The 19,204-nt window shown below is 39.1% G+C and overlaps 2 protein-coding genes across 11 annotated transcripts in view; both read right to left on the bottom strand.

Moving 5' to 3' along the window:
• The window catches only part of SNX14 (sorting nexin 14), a 46,461-nt gene extending 43,740 nt beyond the window's left edge, over positions 1-2,721 (bottom strand). For 2 of the 7 annotated variants that reach the window (XM_069011213.1, XM_069011210.1), the window contains exons 1-4: positions 2,552-2,721; positions 2,348-2,468; positions 1,440-1,516; positions 1,249-1,327 (exon numbers count right to left, since the gene is read on the bottom strand). In XM_069011213.1, coding sequence (XP_068867314.1) covers positions 1,249-1,327; positions 1,440-1,516; positions 2,348-2,468; positions 2,552-2,691 — 417 coding nt within the window. In that variant the 5' untranslated portion in view covers positions 2,692-2,721. Of the gene's footprint in view, positions 1-1,248; positions 1,328-1,439; positions 1,517-2,347; positions 2,469-2,551 lie in introns of those variants that run through there. The other 5 variants (XM_069011206.1, XM_069011207.1, XM_069011208.1 and 2 more) reach the window with 5 other exon arrangements.
• Positions 2,722-17,324: 14,603 nt separating this feature from the next.
• SYNCRIP (synaptotagmin binding cytoplasmic RNA interacting protein) overlaps positions 17,325-19,204 on the bottom strand; it is a 26,681-nt gene continuing 24,801 nt past the window's right edge. For all 4 annotated transcript variants that reach the window (XM_069011201.1, XM_069011202.1, XM_069011203.1 and 1 more), the window contains exon 12: positions 17,325-19,204. This exon is cut by the window's right edge. The gene's annotated coding sequence lies outside the window, so the exon portion shown is untranslated.

The raw sequence follows: 19,204 nt of genomic DNA, 5'->3' as shown, positions 1-19,204 counted from the left end.
TGTCCATCCCTTCCTTCCCTTAAGGTTTTCATTCTCCTCCCTCTCCTGCAGTGAGCCATGCCTGGGACAACACCTCTCAGAGCTAAACTTAAGTGTTACCTTATACCACAGACACATGCATCTTTGACTTCATACACCATGCTGTTAAATGCAAGAACTGACACACAAAAATCCTCTCACTTCTGCCATGCCAGTTGTTCATCCTCCTACCACAGAACTCCAAAGATGGAATTCTAAATAAATGGGTATTAATCTACATACATGCTTCTGTATTTTCCTAGCTTCAAAAAACAACAAAGCTTATCTGCTTAGCTGCCAATATATTTCTTCAATTACCAGTCAAGGAAATAAAAAAAAAAAAACCAAGCCCAAAGAAAAACTGCTCTTCAAATAGCTCTTTTTTGAAGAGATTAGAACAAAACACAATTCCTGATTTACAGTCTTACTAAAAAAGATATACATGCTATTCTTCTTTGAGTAAATTCACCAATTTCTTTTTTAAGACAGATTTTGCTACAGCTTTGTCTGATGATTTGAAATAGATTCACAGAATCATGGAATGGTTTGGGTTGGAAGGGACCTTAAAGATCATCACATTCCAACCCCCTGCCATTGGCAAGGCCACCTTCCACTTGGCCAGGTTGCTCCATCCTGCCTGGTCTTAAACACTTCCAGGGATGGGGCAACCAAAAGTTCTCTGGGCAACCTGTTCCAGCACCTCACCATGCTCACACTTAAGAATTTCTTCTTAATATCTTATCTAAACCTACTCTATCAGTTTGAATCCATTCCCCCTTGCCTTCCCCCATGATTTTGTAAATAGCCTCTTTCCATCTTCTCATAGGCTCCCTACCATCAAATTATCAACTTCATTACAGAACTTTTGTAGCTGGAGCAAATCATCTTTTACCCTCCATTCCAACAAACTAAGCAGGCTGAAATCCTTAGCTTTTCAAGACTCAGGCATGTTCAACTGTAACTCTTCTTTCCAATATTCTTCACAATTTACACAGACATTTCTTCTATGTCCTAGGTGCGCTGCTACACAAGCTGTCCATGTTTAAAAGGAGGCCACCTTGCCTCCCTGCTCCCAGCAAACACTCTTTTGGTTTGACTTTTACTTGAACAAGTTAAAACACCTGCAAGGTACATCTGAACCATCTACTGAACCAGAAGCAAAAAGTAAAAAAGACACATAATGAAACCCCACCAAATTTTAATGTACTAAAGAAATGATGCACCAATTACCTCTGACAGTGATGCATCAACCTTGGAAGGCACTTTGAGATCCAGCCATGGCTGATAGTTTTCCAGAAGCAAAGTAGGTCTGTAGAAGAGTATGGACAAGTTTATATAACAATGTGCAATTGAAAGTTTCCTACTGTGATGTGTAAAATGGCAGCAGTACTAAGCTTTCCAGTGCCACAGATGGAATTTACCTGTGCCTCTTGCATTTGACCTTGCCACATACAGCACAACTGTGACCATGGGGAAACAGCTCCGGCAATTCCAACTGCTAAGAGATTTGGAAAAGTTTACATTCTCCAAAATGATGACTCTGTTAATATACTGACACATTTGTGAATTTCATTTTAGAGCACGCTATTACAGTGAAATGAATAAAGACAAACTTGTTCTTCCAGCAGGAGAACAAGATAACAATGCATAATATAAGAAACAACTGAACTGAAATGAAAAATCGTTTCTGCTAAAACAAAGTGCAAGGACACAGATACCCTTTCACATCTCCACTCATCTCCTCATGCATTAATCAGTCTAATAAACAGACCAGCTGGTTTCTCTGCCATACTCACACCCTTGAACTGTTGCAACTATACTTTCTCAGTCCTGTGAAATTCTACATTGAACTGTTTTAAGTTAGAAAGGAGCAATTTGCTTTGGGAATATTTTTTTTTCTCTTTGAAATGCAGTACTGCTTAGAGAATTTTGATTACAGTGAGCAAAGACTCAGCACTGACCTGTCAAAAGAAGGGCATCTTTAGAAAAGAAAAAGCCCCATTAAAGGAGCAAACAACATCCTTTCTCCACTGCCTGCTACTCAAATGCTCAAAACGTACAATGAGGGAAGCGGGAAGCAGCATCCATGGACACTCCAACAACCGGCCTTGCAGCTATACGTGGATTGATGGGATTATGCAGAAACACATGAACAATCCAAAGTCCTAATCATCGTCTATTTGCCACAAAACACCTACCAGTAGGAGTGTACGAGCTGTACTGACATACAGTACTTCTGAAAGCAGCTAGGATTAGACAAGAATTGCTACTTCATATAAATTCTTATCATATTTAAAGAAATCACAAGACTCTTCAGAGACATATTTACCTTAGGTTTATATTTTATTGTGAACAGAATATTGGGCAGGAGGGAGTCCGGTCCCAAGGAACAGTAGAAGGTGACGACCCCAGCCACGAACGACCAGAAGATCATCAAAACGTGAAGATACCTTACAGACACACAGGAAGGAAGAGCCGCTGCGTGAGAAGGCGCAGCGCCGCCCGCACCCGGCTCCCCCGCCCGCCCGGTTACCGGTTGAGGAGGAGGGTGGCGGTGCCCAGCCCCAGGAGGAGGCAGCAGGAGAGCGGGTACTGCCGGCAGGTCTCCCGCAGCCCCTCGGCGCCCCGCAGCCGCCGCAGCAGCCTTCGCCCTGCCGCCCGCACCCCCCCCATGGCGGCCGCTGCCCGCGCCGGCCGGGCCGGGAGGCGGGGCCGCTTCCGCTGCCGGCGCCCGCTGATGGCGGCGCCGTGACGGGCCCGCGTCAGAGGCCGCCGGGCGCTGCTGCTGCTGCTGCCGGGGCGGGGCGCGGCGGGGGAGGAGCGGCTGCCTGCCGTCCGATCCACGGCAGCGCCCCGGGACAGGCGTCCCTGCAGCCCCGCGGTGGCATTTGCAGCTGTGCTGTGTCACGTAGCGTGCTAAGCACTGTAAATAGAAGGTCTCTGATGACAGCAAGCTTACCTAGTTATAAATACTTGAGTTCTGGACAACAAGGGGTTCCCAGCGCCAAGCGGCCACAAATTGCTACGTCTGATTAAATGCTCTATATTTAGATGATGACTGAACTAAATCATTCAGTGACTGGGACACTAAAACCCTATAAACACCGCTCAAAGCTTCGTAATTGGCTGTAAAGAAAAGGAACAGGGTAGGAAATGTAATAAAACCCCATCTTAACATCAGTAAGTATAGAAGAGTAAGACATTGAAAAGAGAGGAATTCTGGAATGTAGTTTATTGCTAGCGAGAATTTAAAGCCAACTTGACACGAATCAACACCTTCAGTTACACTAAGCCACGAGCTTTTAAACCACTAAGTGCTTTTAGCAGCTCTGTAGTTACCCAGTCTTACGAAACTCAAGGCTCTGTTAATAAGGCACTACTGGTTACGGGGGTATCGGTTCAATGCGCAAAATCAAACAACTTCTGGGAGTTCGTACCGATGAAGGGGCTGCTAAGTGGCAAGTATGAAAGAGACCCGCTCAGGGAGAGGTGCCCGCTTTTAGCTGTTTTGAGAAGTTGCTGTTGCCTTGTATGTCTATTTGCACGAGCCCCACGCAGGCACACTGGGCACGCTGAGTAAGTGAGGGCACATGAAATACTGAAACACATCCGTTCAGATGAGCCGTGTTTACAAATGTTCACTGAGATCCCTGCAACTACGCTGTTAAGAAAATATTGGTATTTGGAGGGTGAGTCAGCATCTAGAAATTGAAATCAGAAAACAGCTTTCCGAATCTTTGCTCGGATGCTTTGTCAGTTTATGCAACATTTCCCTTGACCTCTCGAGTAGGTGAAACGCTGCAGTTCGACTTCAGTATGTTGACCTTTCTCAGAGTGCTTGGCAAAAGCCCCGGGTCAGATTGAATTTCTTTAAGAGTCTCTGCACAGTATTATTTCATGTCAGTCCACATTTTCTAGTAGAAAAAACCAAGGTGCATTCACACAGCAAATCTCCATACAGCCTATTCAGAGGAAATCAATTTTCCTAAGATGCTTTTTTTTTTTTATCAGTTTACTTTATCCACAGCCTTACTGCTTGTGATTTTTAGTTACTTACCTTGCAATTCTTTTAATAAGGAATAACTTTTAAAAATCTCTAATTCTTACAATATTTAATGAAGATGCCACAGCATCGCATACCTGTAACACAGGAAGTGACTTGCACAGCAAACCAGCAGAACCTTAAATCAAACTTCTGCTTCCATTTGCATTCTCTACTTCAGGTAAAATTTCTTAAGTTTATAGTTTCATTGTTCAGAATTGTGTTTATTTGCTGTAAAATTGCCACATTCACGTCTGGCACTAATTGTACTTCATTATCTGAGAAGCTGTGCAATTTCCTTCAGTTCACAGACCTTACATCTGCTGGGCAGACACAACAAACTGCTTTAGCCCATCCTGCTCTGCTGGAGACAGCAGTGTTGGCACTGCCCATCACCCTCTGTCACTACGGCCCCTAGATTGTTCTGGTACACTGAAAGACTCAGCTGACGTTTGTTTTTCAACAAAATAAAACTACAGAAGAACAAAAGGGAACTACTGACAACATCGAGCTTTTAAAAATTCTTTGAGAAATATGAACTTTATCCATTCCCTGGAAATAGCAAGTCTTTCTCTAATTCTTAGGAAGATTCTGTGGTCAACTGGAGAAGTGCCAGGGAAAAGCATGCATCTGGAGATGGGCTCTGAAGTAATGTGGCCAGGACTGGGTTATTCTGGAAAGATAGATTTTATTTTAGTATTTAAAATGTAAAATGATCTTTCACTGATCATACAAATCATCTTGTGGAGCCAATTCTCCCTGGTTTGGGGTTTAGGGTATATTTTCCTTGATGGCAGGAGAAGCTTGCCTATTCTAGCATTTAAGAAGTATATCAGAGCAGATTTTCAAAAACTTGAAACATAAAACTACAATTCTTGGCTACGTAACATCAGTTATAAGGCTGAGATTGTATTTACCAAAGTGGTGGTTTTTTCACCTTAAAAAATGCCTTTTTAAAATAAGCCAGACAGTGAAATGTAATATACAGATTCTTACCAGTTAATTGCTTTTAATTTACTCTGCAAGTCTGCTTTTGCTCTTTTCAAGGCCTTACATAGTTCTCTCTTTCAAGGATACAGTCGTCAAGGCTAATTTACAATATCTAATCCTTCATATTTACCCAACAAGGAATTAATTTTCCTTTGTAATTATTCATCACAAGTCCCTGTTCACTTTGTGGGTCCCTTCCAAGAAGTTTAAATAGAAGGCTTCCTATTAACCTTTAAATAAAGCATTTAGCAGAAAACTCTAGAGAACAGTCATTTTTAATATTCAGCAAATAGCTAAGCTGAAGTAAAGAAGTGAAACTGAAGTTGGCCAGTCAGATCCCAGGAAAGGTAAGCATTAGTAGGCTCTTTGCACTTGACTTTTTCAAATTCAAAACTGAAAGGGCATCCACCAACAGTTACTCATTTCCACTTGAGATGATCCAGGTGTAGTCAACAAACGTAAGGTGAAAACTGCCCTTTAGTAGTACTTTTTGGCCTTTAAAGGAACACTGAAACTTCAGGGGAGAGTGACAGCTGACCATTTGCTGCACATTTCTGGTTTGGATAGAGTAATTATTAGCACTTTGATAAGCAAAATTAGCTTTACTGTTATGAATAGTTATATTCATTTGCCTGTTAATGAGTTAATAGACTGTTCATAGTCAAGATTTATGGCATTTGGGAGTCATCTCCCTGTAGCACCCACAGAGACCCATGCTTGCCAGTTGTATGAAAACATGTCCTACCTGTAGTTGTAGGGTCTTGTATTTGCTTCCTGGATCACATGCTGACCCTCACTGTGACCAGATTAAAGCAAACTGGATGAGACAGTGATAGCCTGGGCCCAGAAATACCTGCTCAATACAGCAACAGGGGCTTTGGGCTCCTGGATAAAATCCCTCTCAAGTTTTCTTCTAGAAGAATGGGGGAGTTCAGCTGCTGCAGTAAGGAGCAAAATGGCAGGTGGGAGGGAGAAATGGGTTAAGAAAAGATGTGCCAAACACTTTGTAAAAGATCACTGGTCTCCGCACTTGCAGGGAATGACACAGACTTAGAAGTTGTGTTGTTTGTTTAGAAGCAGATTTAGAAGGCAACTGAAGTTTAAGGGGAAAGGCTGAGAGGTTTCAATTGTAACACACCACTCAAAATTAATCTTTTTTCAAAAAGAGACTGTAAAATACAGTTCTGCTAGAAAACCTGAAAATACCTACTAGGCTGTGTTTAAGACTAAAAATACCAGGCAGAATAAAGATTTGCAGGGCAAAAAAAGAAAAACAAGGAGACTGTTCCAATACAGAAATTCAAGTAAAAGGCCCCACTTCAAGTGGAGTTTCCAAAGGGTCAGTTTAGTATCCCCAACAGGAACAATGCTTGGCAAACCAGAGGGGTGCTGAGGAGCACAGAGTGTGTTAGAATTTCACTGGGACAAGGTCCATTTGGGAAGAAGAAAAAAAAAAAACAAAAAGCAGGCAATGTACCAGCGTCAGTTTTGCCTTGAAGAACTTGTAACTCTCAAGGAGAAAGTAAAAAGATTCGGAGACAGACTGGTGTATAGAGAGCTTTTTCCAATTGTTAACATGAAAAGGAATTTTCTGAGAAAATTCTTTCACAGACAAGACACCGGAGAGAATTTAGAGGTGAAAATAACTTGTTCGGTAATAAACTGCTATTTATGGGACACTAAAGGAAAAGAAAATAGGGCAGAAAGTTGCAAGGTGGGTATAGAAGGTGACTATAAGACAGTAAGAAACAGAGGCCTGCAGGAATATATGTAAAGAAAGGAAATAAATGTATACAAAAGACACTGGAAAAACACTTAAAAGAAATTATATTATGATTTGTGGCAACATTTGACAAAGCTGTAGTCCGTAGAAATTTTATCTAGATTCATCTGAGCAAAAAACAAGGTCTCTGGATATGCATCTGTAGTATTAAGTGAGGTAGGTCAATGGGTCGTATGTGCAAAGGAAAGATCTGGAAAACCTAATTCCTTTCAACAACCTAGTCTGATCAGGGAGGAATGAGGGAATGTCGAGATGGATGTTGGAATTTTTAAGAAAAAATTTGTGAAAGAACTAAGGAGCTGTACTCATGCAAACAGTTAAAACAATGCCATAGCACATACTTAAGAGCACTGTTGAAATGAAAATTAAGCTGTTGACTTACTATGGAGATAAAGAAAGCCTTGCCCTGGATACACTCTGTGAAAATAACTATGTCAGGTCCTGAAGGGAGTTCTGGCTGACCAGCCGTGGTCGGTGGGGAAAATTTTCAAATAGGGAGCTCGAGGATGAAATTGAGCCAGGATCCCTTGTTTCAGCTGAATTAAGAAGTGTCAAGATAATCCTTGTGAGATGACATGTGTTTCTGTTAATTCATTGCAAACTGTTGCAGCACCTATGCCTCAGAACTATGCTGAGACCTGAAGAATTTAAAGCTAGTTAAGTTTTTCATCATAGATACACACTGGGCTCATGGAACAACTGTGTTGGATCAGCAAAAGTTCAGCTGGGTGAGCATCCTGTTTGTGATGATGGCCATCAGGAGTTATGTACCTAGGAAAAAGTTGTAAAAGCATGGCAAGAATATAATAGCAAGTTCCTGGAACATTCTTTTACTCTGATTCATAATCTTGGGGATATCCTGAGAAAGAATTTATTTCCTAAGTTTCAAGTTGCTTTTGAAGAACCAGAAACTTTAACATCCATAAAAATCATGCAAGGAGTTCTACCACTTGCACTTGTGTGAGTGAAGATACAGCTCTCCACACATTCACGTGTTTACTAGATATGGTGAAAAATCATTCCCTACTCAGCATGCTCGCTGCTTATCATTTTTACCAAAATACTTTAGTCACCTGAGAAAACTGTCTTTTCCAAAATTAAGATTCCTGCTCCAGTGACTTGTCCTTCACGAACAAGTACGGGTAAAAAGAGCACTTTCGTACCTTTTATCATCTTTGTTGTTCTCCCTCTCCTTTTCCAATTTTACTATCTCCTCTGTTGTGTAGCAGTGAGTAGGGACAGGCTGCAACATGGGGAACAAAGCTGTTAACAAAACAGCATTCAAAATTTATTTTTATTAGAACTAGCGCCTTCTTAAATGGTTTCGTTTTTTTGCCCTGCCTCAGAGTATTTTAACATTTTTGCCTATGAATATTTATGATCCTTTTTCCTCATTTAGATATAACTCTCATTTTTGATGGATTCATTTTTTCCACCTTAAAAGAAAAACACTGAAAAAAATCCCAACCTAAAGCCTTCACGTGCTCAGGAAATTCTAATCAACAGGCAGAAGTCGTTAAAAGTGGAAAAAACACTAACTACATGTTGCTGTTGCAAGGTAGTTTGTATCCAAGAAAGCTTTCTGTGGATACTTAACATGACCATGTAAACCCAGACTTGGTGATGAGATCTGCGAGATCTGGCTTCTTTTGATGACTGGTGAGCTGGTATCCTGGAGCCCATTGCTTTTAGCTTCTGTGGACACAGCAGCAAATGCCTTGAGTGTTTTTGTCAGGTCAGAATTCCACAGAGATATTTTTAGTTCAAGCAACCAGTTTCTCCGACAACATGAAGTATGTAAAAGCAGCACAGGGTAAAAGTTAAACAACATTAATTGTCACCTTGAAAAAGTTAGTTGTACTTAAGTCTTTCATCAGATGCCTCATGGGAACTGTACAGAACCAGTTGTATAACCAGAATATTGATTCGTTTACCATTTGTTGACTGAGGATGTATGGAATCAATCTGACATTCTCTTCCTTTTAAATGATGTCTAGGAAAAACGGAAGTATTTACAGAATGGTTAAAAAGAACATAACATAAATGTTGTATTTCCCTAGCAAGAATACTGAATATATGACAATAACAAAAAAAAAATCTGATTCTGTGCAAAAGGCGGAATGCACAAGGTGATACTACAAGAACACCTGGACAGAGGGCTGTTCCTTGTATGTAAGGATGAGTCTTGAGGCTTTTTGAAAACAGCTTTTTGGAGCACATGGTTATCGTGCCCATGTCTTATATATTTTGTAGTGTAACTGGAGCACATAGCTCCATGGTAGAGCTCCACTCTGAGAGGAATATTATTGTTTTAATGAGAGTTTAAGAAGTGGATCTCAGTACCATGCTCTCTGCAAGGCTAGGCTTCCTTACAGCTCATGACTGATCAATGCTATCAAACAGTTACCCAAGTTCCTGGAGGTATGCCAAACTGTTTTTGCCATCCAAAATGGTGGTATATCTGATAGAAAAAAAGCAATCTAATTTTATATAGCACTTCGCCTCTAGCACTGGCATTAATGTGCTTCTGCAGAAGCAGACAGTCCCTCTATCAGTGGACACACCTTGGCAGGACAGAATGCCACAGTCCCTCTCTCAGAGTGGCAAGGAACAGCTACTTGTGACTCCTCCAGATGTTCTGCAAATGTTGTTCCTGGTGCACACTTGGCACCTGCGCAGTGAGTTTCCCTAAAGTGTCCTTTCCCAAAGGGAAAAGGGACATGCTGAGGGAGAGTGCATGCTGAGGCAAGGGAAGAGGACTTTGAGATGTTTGCAAAAGGCACAAACTGTGAAATCAAGAAGCAAGGACTATTTGGAAGACTTTGGTGAATATTGCAAAACTCCATTAAAGTTTTGATTTGCTTTTTATTTTCTGTTTAATTTAAGTAACTAGCATTCTAGCTAGGAAAGAATTGGAGCTAGTAAGGTCTGATACCATGCAGGGAATTATTATTACCACTCAGTATTTTTCTGAAACTCAAATTTATGTCTGATTTGTGACCAAATTACTTGCTACTATATAAGCTACCTGGCTTATCTTTGTACAAAAGAATGACAAAAGAAACTGCTTAAAACACCAGGCAGTAAGTTTTTGCTCTTTCACAGATACCTATTTTAAAGTATATATTAATTGGGGCATTTTAATATGAAAATCAGTTTACTATCCTTTCTTATCAAACTTTAAGGAATAACACTTTCTTCCCCCCCTTAAGAAGCTGTGAATCTTCCAGTCCAGTCTCATGTTTGGATGGTCTCTATAGGTCCAGTTTGTAATATTTTCACCACCACAGGAATTGCAAGTGAAGACCAAGGTCTTTGGGATTTCAACAGATGCATTAACATAGCTCCTAACGCAACACAAGAACTTGAATGCTGTAGATAGACCTCAAGTTGGGGTCACTGCAGTTCAGATGCAAGAGGGAAGTTTTTTTTCCCTGGAGAAAGTAGATTTTGCTTCAGAAGGTAATCAAAACAGAGAAAGGATTGTGTAATATCATCCAGATTCCTAGCAGACCGCATTCTGAGGATGAGTAGAAAATTCTCCACTGATCACTATTCAGCTTATATGCGGTAAATTGTACATTAAGTACTAAGCTGTAACCATACATAGAGTGGTGTTTTGTCTACATCCAGTGTGTTTCTGGGATAGATTATGGTCAAGAAACTTGGGAGTATCAGCCAGTCTCAAATTCTGAAAATCCCATGTATCTGGTGTGCTCCCCTCTCCATTTTCTCCTTCAGGTGTTTGTTAGGTCTGGAGAAGTCAAGCTACCTATGCAGTAATGACTCACTCTCCTTCCCCCTAGCCCAAGGGCAAAAACAAAGGAGAAACGACCAAACTGAAATCATGTATTATCTGGAGGAGAACCCTTGGCAGTAAGGAGACATGAATTTAGTACAGTTAGTCCAAGGTGTCTTAGTTCAAAGCCGCCCACCTGAGTTTCACCAAGAACATACACCTATCTCCATAAGCTCCTCATTCCACATTACTTCTACCTTCAGGTACGTTCCTTTCTCAGTCTGTTTAGAGATGCTGCTCACCATGTTCATGCTTGCAGAGAAAATGACTTTTCCTGACAAAAGCAGTCTATGAAAACAAATCCTTCTGTGTATTCTGAGCACTAATGGACAACATACAAAGATTTATCCTCTTTTAACTCAGGAAGTAGAGACCATGCTGGCAAACTAAAACTTCCAAGTGTATTCTACCATACAACATTCCTTCTTCAGCCTCCTCCTACCTTCTGATCTGATACAGGCCTTTATATTTGATAGGTTTAGAAAAAAATTCCTTTTGTTCACTAAGGAAGTGTAATTTCTTGAACTAAGACATGTAGCCTAGACTCGAAGAAACAGAACATCTTCAAATGAAGTTCAGCAACCTTCATACTGGTTCCTAAGTCTTCATCTCTTGGGGTCCCAGATGTCTGCTTCCAGGCACAACCGTTAATTTTAAGCACTTTTATTTCTGAGCAACAACCACCTTCAGTGTAGAAGACACCTATTTGGATTCCTTGCACTACCATGTCTTTAATGAAGTCCTGGCCTAGTCCCATGAAACGATCAGCCACTTCTCCCTCACAGGATGCTGGGCTTGTATCGCACTTTTCAAGAACAAATGTGACTCTGTACAAGGCACTGGCGTACTTGGGAGTTCTTTGGGCCCATCCTGAACTTGAATTCTGCAAAGAGGCTGCTGGAATTGCATTGATTCACCCCAGCTTTACAAGTGTAACACCTGTTCTCACTTTGTGCCCTGCACTGAGACATTCAGATCAAGACTTTACATGCAAACTTTGCTAGGAACTTGGCATTCCCTCAAGCATCACTCAATTATGAGGCATCAGCAGGTCTTAGCAAAAGTTTTTCTCAACTACCCTACTTTTACCCACCCTCTAAGGGATTAAGAGCAGTGAGTGGCAAATATGTTATACCATTAAAAGGAGATGGAAGAACTCCTCACCTGCGTGGGCAAAGAAAAGGTCTACTTTTGGAACGTGTATCAGATAGTCAAGGTTGGCTCTTACTTCCCTGGAGACAAGACCATCAGTTCATCACTTCCAAACAGTGATTTTATAAATACCAGCTCTAGGACATCAGTTGCTTCTCTGAACAGGACATTTGAAATAGCAGCATTATACATAGTAACAGGGGGTTTTTCTTTCACAAATTTGTATTTTGCCGTGTTTAAAACCTCCTCCCTTACAGAGATACAATTTTCTTCTGAAATGTGTATCAAGATAAAGTGGCCCTGATGATTATGACAGCCAGGACAGGATATTCTTACCTTGTGTCATATAATCCAAAGGGCCCTGCCTGCTTTTGACCTGATGTTTCCATCTGGCCAAGATCCATCACCTGACATTCCCCTCTCTCATGCTGTGGCTGCTAGAGGGTGCCTGGCTAAAGAGTGTACCTACCTTTCACAGGATAAGGACAGACAGGTTAGAGACAGGGGAGATTCCACAAAGCTGTAACACAGCTAAATGAAGTTGTTCTATGCTGTGGTTTGCCAGGTTATTTCCCTATTTTTTCTTTAATCCTGTATTAGAAACTTGCCAGTACTGTAGTTCAGGCAGATTTGATGGCTCTGTTTTGCCCACAGGGAGATGACTTCTTTTTCAAACTGTTTTATTTCTTTTCCTTTTCTCAGGGAGCAAATAATATGCTTTGTTAAGACCTGGGGAGTGTTTGTGATGCAATCACTCCTATGTCAACCTGTTAAATACAAGACATTTGTATTCCTCTGAGAAGGAATTCCCTAGTCATCAATTGCTTTTAGAAAGAACAGAGGTATTTACAGAAGACCCTGCAAGTTTTCCTTTTCACAGAGACACTTTTTGCCCTTCCAAATGTCTTAGTCAAGACATGTGAACATTAACCATAATTTTAGTTCATCTGTGAAATCTGAGATCTCTCTACATTATTTTTACCATGTGGTGGAAAGGCAGAAGTTCCAAGATTACCACATTAATCTCACGTGCCCCACATCTAAGAATTCCAACACCTATGACCTATTTAGCTTGCATGCCCTTACAACGTGGTGAACATTGTCCTCTTCCTAAACATGTTTCAGAATCACGGGATAGGGGTGTCGGGCGCTGTTTGTGTTTTGGTTCTTGTGGGTTGGTTTTAGCTCCACCCACCAACCCCCCCAGCAGTATACACATTTCTGCTATCTGCAAGTATTCTTAGATTGGCCCTGCAATTAAACACCTTCAGTCTTTCTAAACAGAGTTTAAAAATTATCTTGATTCTAAAATACAAGCCTTGATTACTGGGCTTTAACTACACCCAGCCATCTGAAGTTGAAACCAGAATTGCTAAGTTATTCTATCTTTAACTGCATTAAGAATTCAAATCTTACATGTTTTAGTCTTCATGTAATAAAGAAAAAGATTGCTTCACAAGGATTTAGAAACCTGTAATACACACTATACATGCCTGTCTCTTGCTCTTCCAGCGACTACAAAAATGGGGGTTGATCATCATCTACCTACAGCTGTACTAGTTATTATCGTAGCTGTTCTTTACTAGCTTCACACTAAAACTACAGAAGCATTTTAGCACACTTCAATACCAATTATCTGCTTTAGCCCAGGCCATCACTGAAAGTAGTTTGTGCCAACCTTGTTGAGATGTTACCACTACCTGACATATGTCAATGCTATCTGTACCTGCATGGCGAGTACACCTCCATGCATCGCAAGTGCAGTACACACTGGCAGCCTTCACCTGCCATAAAGCTTAGTTAGCAATGCTTTTTCACTATTCATCTGTATACTCTTCTTTACTCATTTCTCAATGAAAGCAGTACTATTTAGAAATGTTACACTTGTGATATAATAATAATAGAATAAACTGTGAACCTTTAGATACTGACATTAAGAAAACAAAACCCTTTACTTTCTAGTAGAAACCTGTACTGATTTTAACAGCTAACCTAAGAAAAGACCGATTAGCTCAAATTAACAACTACTAGGGTCTAAGACTTACTGATCAGTTCACGACATATGAATATTAAGATCATTTTCTTGGATAGAAACATGGCCACAGGAATGGCTTAGAACAAAAACAAACCTAACTTCAGGTTAGTGCAACATTAAGCAAAAATGCAAACGGCCATTTATTATACCATTCCCACTGTAAGGTCACTTCTATGCAAACCCAAGTTGCAAACACCATACTAAATCCAATGGATTTAAGACCTTACATATCCTTCTTAACTGGAAGATCAATCTCACTGGAGTTAATCCCATAATGAGGTTTTTTTCTCCTGAGAGTTTGTGTTAGTATTACAAGAACACAGTGGAGCAAGGCACTGCTAATGCTTGAAGCCACCTAAACCTTGTTGTACTGCCACATCTTCCAATGAGAGAAGTTATGACCACCTGTCCCTTTATATCCAGGCCTTGTCTTCTTTTAGCATGAAACCCACATCATATTTCTTCATCTGCAAATTCTGACAGATTTTAACAACATATATGCCAGTTTTCTTCAAAGTAGCTTTTAAGCATCTCACTAATTCAAAAGCAAGTGTAAATGATTGCACTTCTGTAACTGTAGATAATATAAATACAGGACAGTTTCACTAGACTAAGGCAGTTACACACTGGTCACTTCCTGGTGAAAGAAACATCAGTGATTACCACTGAAGGTTTGTCTTCTGCTAGAAGTATCAACTTAAGCACACATACAAAACTCAAATTCTGTTTAGAATTGTGGATTGGAAACAGGTTGGCTTGTCAGAATAGCTATTTGTACTAGAAGAAAAAACATTTCATTGCAATACCCAAAGGAAGCCTTTGACCACAATCTGAAACAGGAACAGTCCTTTAATAGCCACTTCGGCTGTCCAGATGCAGGGACTAGGTATTTTCATCTGTCATCTCAAATACTGTAATGTTAAAATCACCTTCAAATTGTAATACACATCTGCATAATGAAAAGATTACTTAAAATTTATTTTATACTAGTTCTCACCGGTGTTTTGTAACACAGCTTCATTCTTAAGTATGCTGACATTGTTTCTTAAGAAAAGCCTTGATTTACTAATAGGACATCTATAAATTATCTTAGTTAAAGTCTCAAGGAGGAAGCTTTTTAATCCCAAATTCATTACACTTTGTAACATGGTTTTTAAATAACCATTATGAGTGACAGAATTAGGTACATTCCTCATCCCACTAAAGAAAAAAAAATCTGAGAACTGTTACTTTAGATGGCAGAACAATACTGAAAGCACGACACTTGGAACCAGCAACTCAGGATCTGATATATCCCATTTGCAGCTTTCAATAGATGACTTGTGTTCATGTAAAATCCCTTAAACTACTGTGACTACTAACACATTAGTGTAAAAATAGATATTGAATTATCTATGAAGGATTTAAGACATTTTTAGATCTGAAGTATTTAGCATTAAACACTGTCAGGCTACACTCAACATTCACTTGGCATTGAAGTGGACACATTAAGGGTTAAAATGCACAACCTGGGTTAATCACTGCAGATAAGGAATCAATTAAGCAGTCTACTGAAGTTGGATTTTGGGTACTGCAAGTCATTTAAGTATTAGAAAGTCTATTTTTACTTACCATTATCTTCTGTGCAGTCAAATGGCATAGACTATTCTACTGGCTGTGCAGCAAAACTAAGAGTGCATTTCATAACTTCCTTAGTGCAAAGAAAACAAGCAGTAAGATTCCATGTGTTTTCTACACGTTAGTGACCAAAGCAAGTACATTGTCACACTAACTGTGCAGAGATATGGAACTGTCACCACTAATCAGCCAAATGAATCATTCTCAGACTACCAGGAATTAGACTTTTGACACTCCCAAGTTTTACCTAAATGACTGTTTGAATGTAAGTGTCAGCTTTGGAGTACACACCAAACTTCATGGACAATTATCTGAACTGAAACATATTTTGTGATTCAAACTTTAAATATTCAAGCTGCATTTAAGTACTTTTTAGCTACATGTTATGACTGTGATTTTTAGACTTCATGGATGCTTTTATTTTTCTACTATTTTTTTTAAGAAAGGATGTATCAGATACCTGGAAGTCTGGCCATCTAAAGCAGCTTTCATGAAGACAGCTTTAAATAAACCACATAACCCAATGTTTCCAGATGAGTTCAGCTGTGCAGCATCTGCTCAGGAGTTGGCCATTTAAAAATACATATTTTGTAGAAAAAAACAGTAACCAGTTCTATATTGGCAATAAAAAGGTATAATTACATGAGAAAATCACCCCTCTCCAAACTGCCAGTAAACTAACAAGTTAGTCCTAGTGGTACTTTTCAACAAATCTCTTTTGTAACAATCAAGGCAAAGGGGCACCAAAACAGTCACTCTTTAATCCCATGGATTTTTTAACATAAGTAAATACACACTTGCAAACTGTGACCAGATGACTGTGAAAATCAGTCTCTTGGAAAGATTTTAACATCAGAGCTTCTAGGAAGCACTGTTTATTTGTACTAGATGGCTGTAAAGTGACAGTAACTTATTCCTTCTCCTTCCACTACCTGTATTAAGGATCAAGGAATCTTCAGCTCAACTTCTCCTGTTGCCACATCCCATTTTCATCTGACAGAGCAAATGGCAAAGCATAATCTGGTGTTTCCCATGCCCAACTAATTCAATTAGCTAGCCCCAGACAAAAGATGTCATGTGCTGGTGCTGGAGTTAATTCAGCAAGACACTCCATAAAGACAGACTTTTATGTCTATTAAGTCCATATCCATATAGTCATAAAGTTAGGAATCGTAAGCTTCAGGGCATGAACACATTCAAGCTTGCACTTTACCCATTTCAACTGTCTGAAAACTACATTGTCAAGTTCACTGCCTTGTTGCCTACTCCAAAACTTACTACTTCATTTTAAACAATTAACATTTTCCACTAAATTCTCACTAATGTGAGGGAGTAACAGTCTTAATGTTGTGCAGTGTATCAATTTAGATACACTCTTGTGAAAATGTTATGTGTGTTTATGTCCATGTTGCCTTTCAGTTCTATTTCTCAAAAAAAAAAAAGTCCCCCCTCACTGACATATGGAAGTACTGAAATAATTGCTGGGCTGAACAGGAAAGTTAAGCCTCTGAAGAATAATCAAAGGCACAAGGGAACAAAAAGTTGCAGCCATATATAATATTTCTATCCTGAAGTTGGGAATCCTGCCTTCAGAGGACACGACATTTATTTTAGACTATGTCATACCCCTAATCCCCAACAAGAACAGAATTATTATTCCTTATTTGAGATTTTAAGACAGTATTTACACAAGAGTTGTACAACGCAGAAATTCAGAAACTGATCTTAGTATCTTATTGTAGTAACAGCCTTCCTCCAACAGTAAAAACACAAACTTAAGTTCTGGGTCATAACAAATCTCCTCTTTAAAAACTGGAAAGAAAAAAAAGTACAGTTGCATGTCCTATATGAAACCTTTCAAACAAAAATGAGTATTAAAACAAGAGTATAATTTAAAAAGCTGTGTATTGGAGTGTTTATAAACCAGAAGTGTTAAGCAGCAGCAGTTTCCGGTTTCTTATTAAATTCAACTAGACTTCAAATTTAGGAACACATTACAAACCAATGTGGAACTATACTACTTATGCACCTTTGCAGGTGTTTTAGTAAAGAAAGCCTCCTATGAGAATAAACAGAGGCAGCACATTATATTAAGTCAAAACTTGCCTTCAACATGCCAAAAAGAACTGTGTCACATGTTCATTTGTCACCAAAGCACCCCCTAAAGAATGCATTATTGCTGTAGAACATTTCAAGTTTACCAACACCCAAGTGCAACCAAACTGATGTTGTATATATGCACTTGCCCATTCTCACCAGTATTTCCACTTAATGGTTCTTCTTTAAACAATCAAATTTAAAGCTTTAAAAAATAACATTTTTTTGATTTTAGGGTTTTTTTCCACAATATTAATCACCACATGCAATTTAGTTTTCTGATAATTTTTCTAAAAAACTGCACCAATATCAGAACAGTGCAAATCATATTTAATTGTAAAAGTTATAATGGCTTGAGTTCATAATTAGAGGGAACACTGTCAGGATCTTGGTATTTTGCTCTTTCACCATTGCTTGCATTTCATTAAAAATTTTCCTGTCAATTTTGCCTTTTTTGTTTTTGAATAGTCATACCCCATGCTTTTATCAGAGCTGAAATTAGGGATATAATCCACAATTTCAACACACATAGTGCCTTAGTTGCAATGTTTTTATGCACTTCCATCTACTGTTGCAATTCCATAAACATATTTATGGAACATAAATATGGAACATATGGAACATGTTTCCAGACTAAGAACTAGTCACTAGCACTTGTGATCCAACAAGTGTTTTAAGTTTTTCAGCAATGGAGAGATCTCAAGATTAAGAAATCTGAGGACTTTCCCTCTCCTACAGCCCCCAGTGTTTCATTTTATAGCAAGTTCAGAATTGGTTTCCACATCTTGACAGTGTTCCTTATAAAACCGTATGACAGTAAAAGTGCCAGTAGGCATGGCAACCTCTTTGAAGGGAGCATTTAAACTCCTTGGCACTGGGAATGCCAGCACCAAGGATTACATTGAAATTTAAAATTATTCTTAAGGCTACAATTAGAAAACCCACTTTCCATAAGCCTAATTTCTCTAAGTAGATTTGAAAATTCAGAAGCTAATGCAACTGTTAAGTTTTATGTTCAAATTTGAGGAAGAAATTTTCTTTTCTTTAGCAAGGGCAGTATATGAAACTCTGGTAGCAAATGTCGCTTAGGCATTGACTACTCATTTCATCATCGTTCACTTACTTTGTCTTAAAGTTCAAAACTGGCAAGGCACATTTACATATTCCAATGAATACTTGACAATTTTTTAATTACACTTTATGTCCCAGCTATCCCAGTAATTGACATACAACATACTAAAATGGTTTATTAAGATAACAAAAAAAAAAAATCAATTAATGTGAAAACATACAGGCTATTGGCAACCACTATTCTAAAAATTATGTAAATACAAGTAAACATACTGAAATGTGTGCGATTCTAAGTTTTTAACCAGAAGATCTCTGTACTAACACACATTTATATTAATGACACATAAAAAAAATAAAAACTTTATTACAAAAATAAGTTACACTCGCCTCCAGCTTACAGTATAAAACAATTTTATTTGCAGGAATGCAAAATGATTGTTTGCCATGAGCATTTTCAACATATGACATGTCTAATTTTGTTAAAATTTGCATTTACTGGGGGAACTGGTGTGTATAAAACCTTAATTAGGTATAAGCTTCAATTTTCATTGTGGTGCCTATGGGTATGTAATATAACTGCAGTATCCCTTTGTGCAGGGG

This window comes from Aphelocoma coerulescens, chromosome 3 (genome assembly GCF_041296385.1).
Source record: "Aphelocoma coerulescens isolate FSJ_1873_10779 chromosome 3, UR_Acoe_1.0, whole genome shotgun sequence".
In the NCBI taxonomy this organism is placed as follows: Eukaryota; Metazoa; Chordata; class Aves; order Passeriformes; family Corvidae; genus Aphelocoma; species Aphelocoma coerulescens.
Note: the sequence above shows the minus strand (reverse complement) of the source record. Positions and strands in the feature narration are given on the sequence as shown.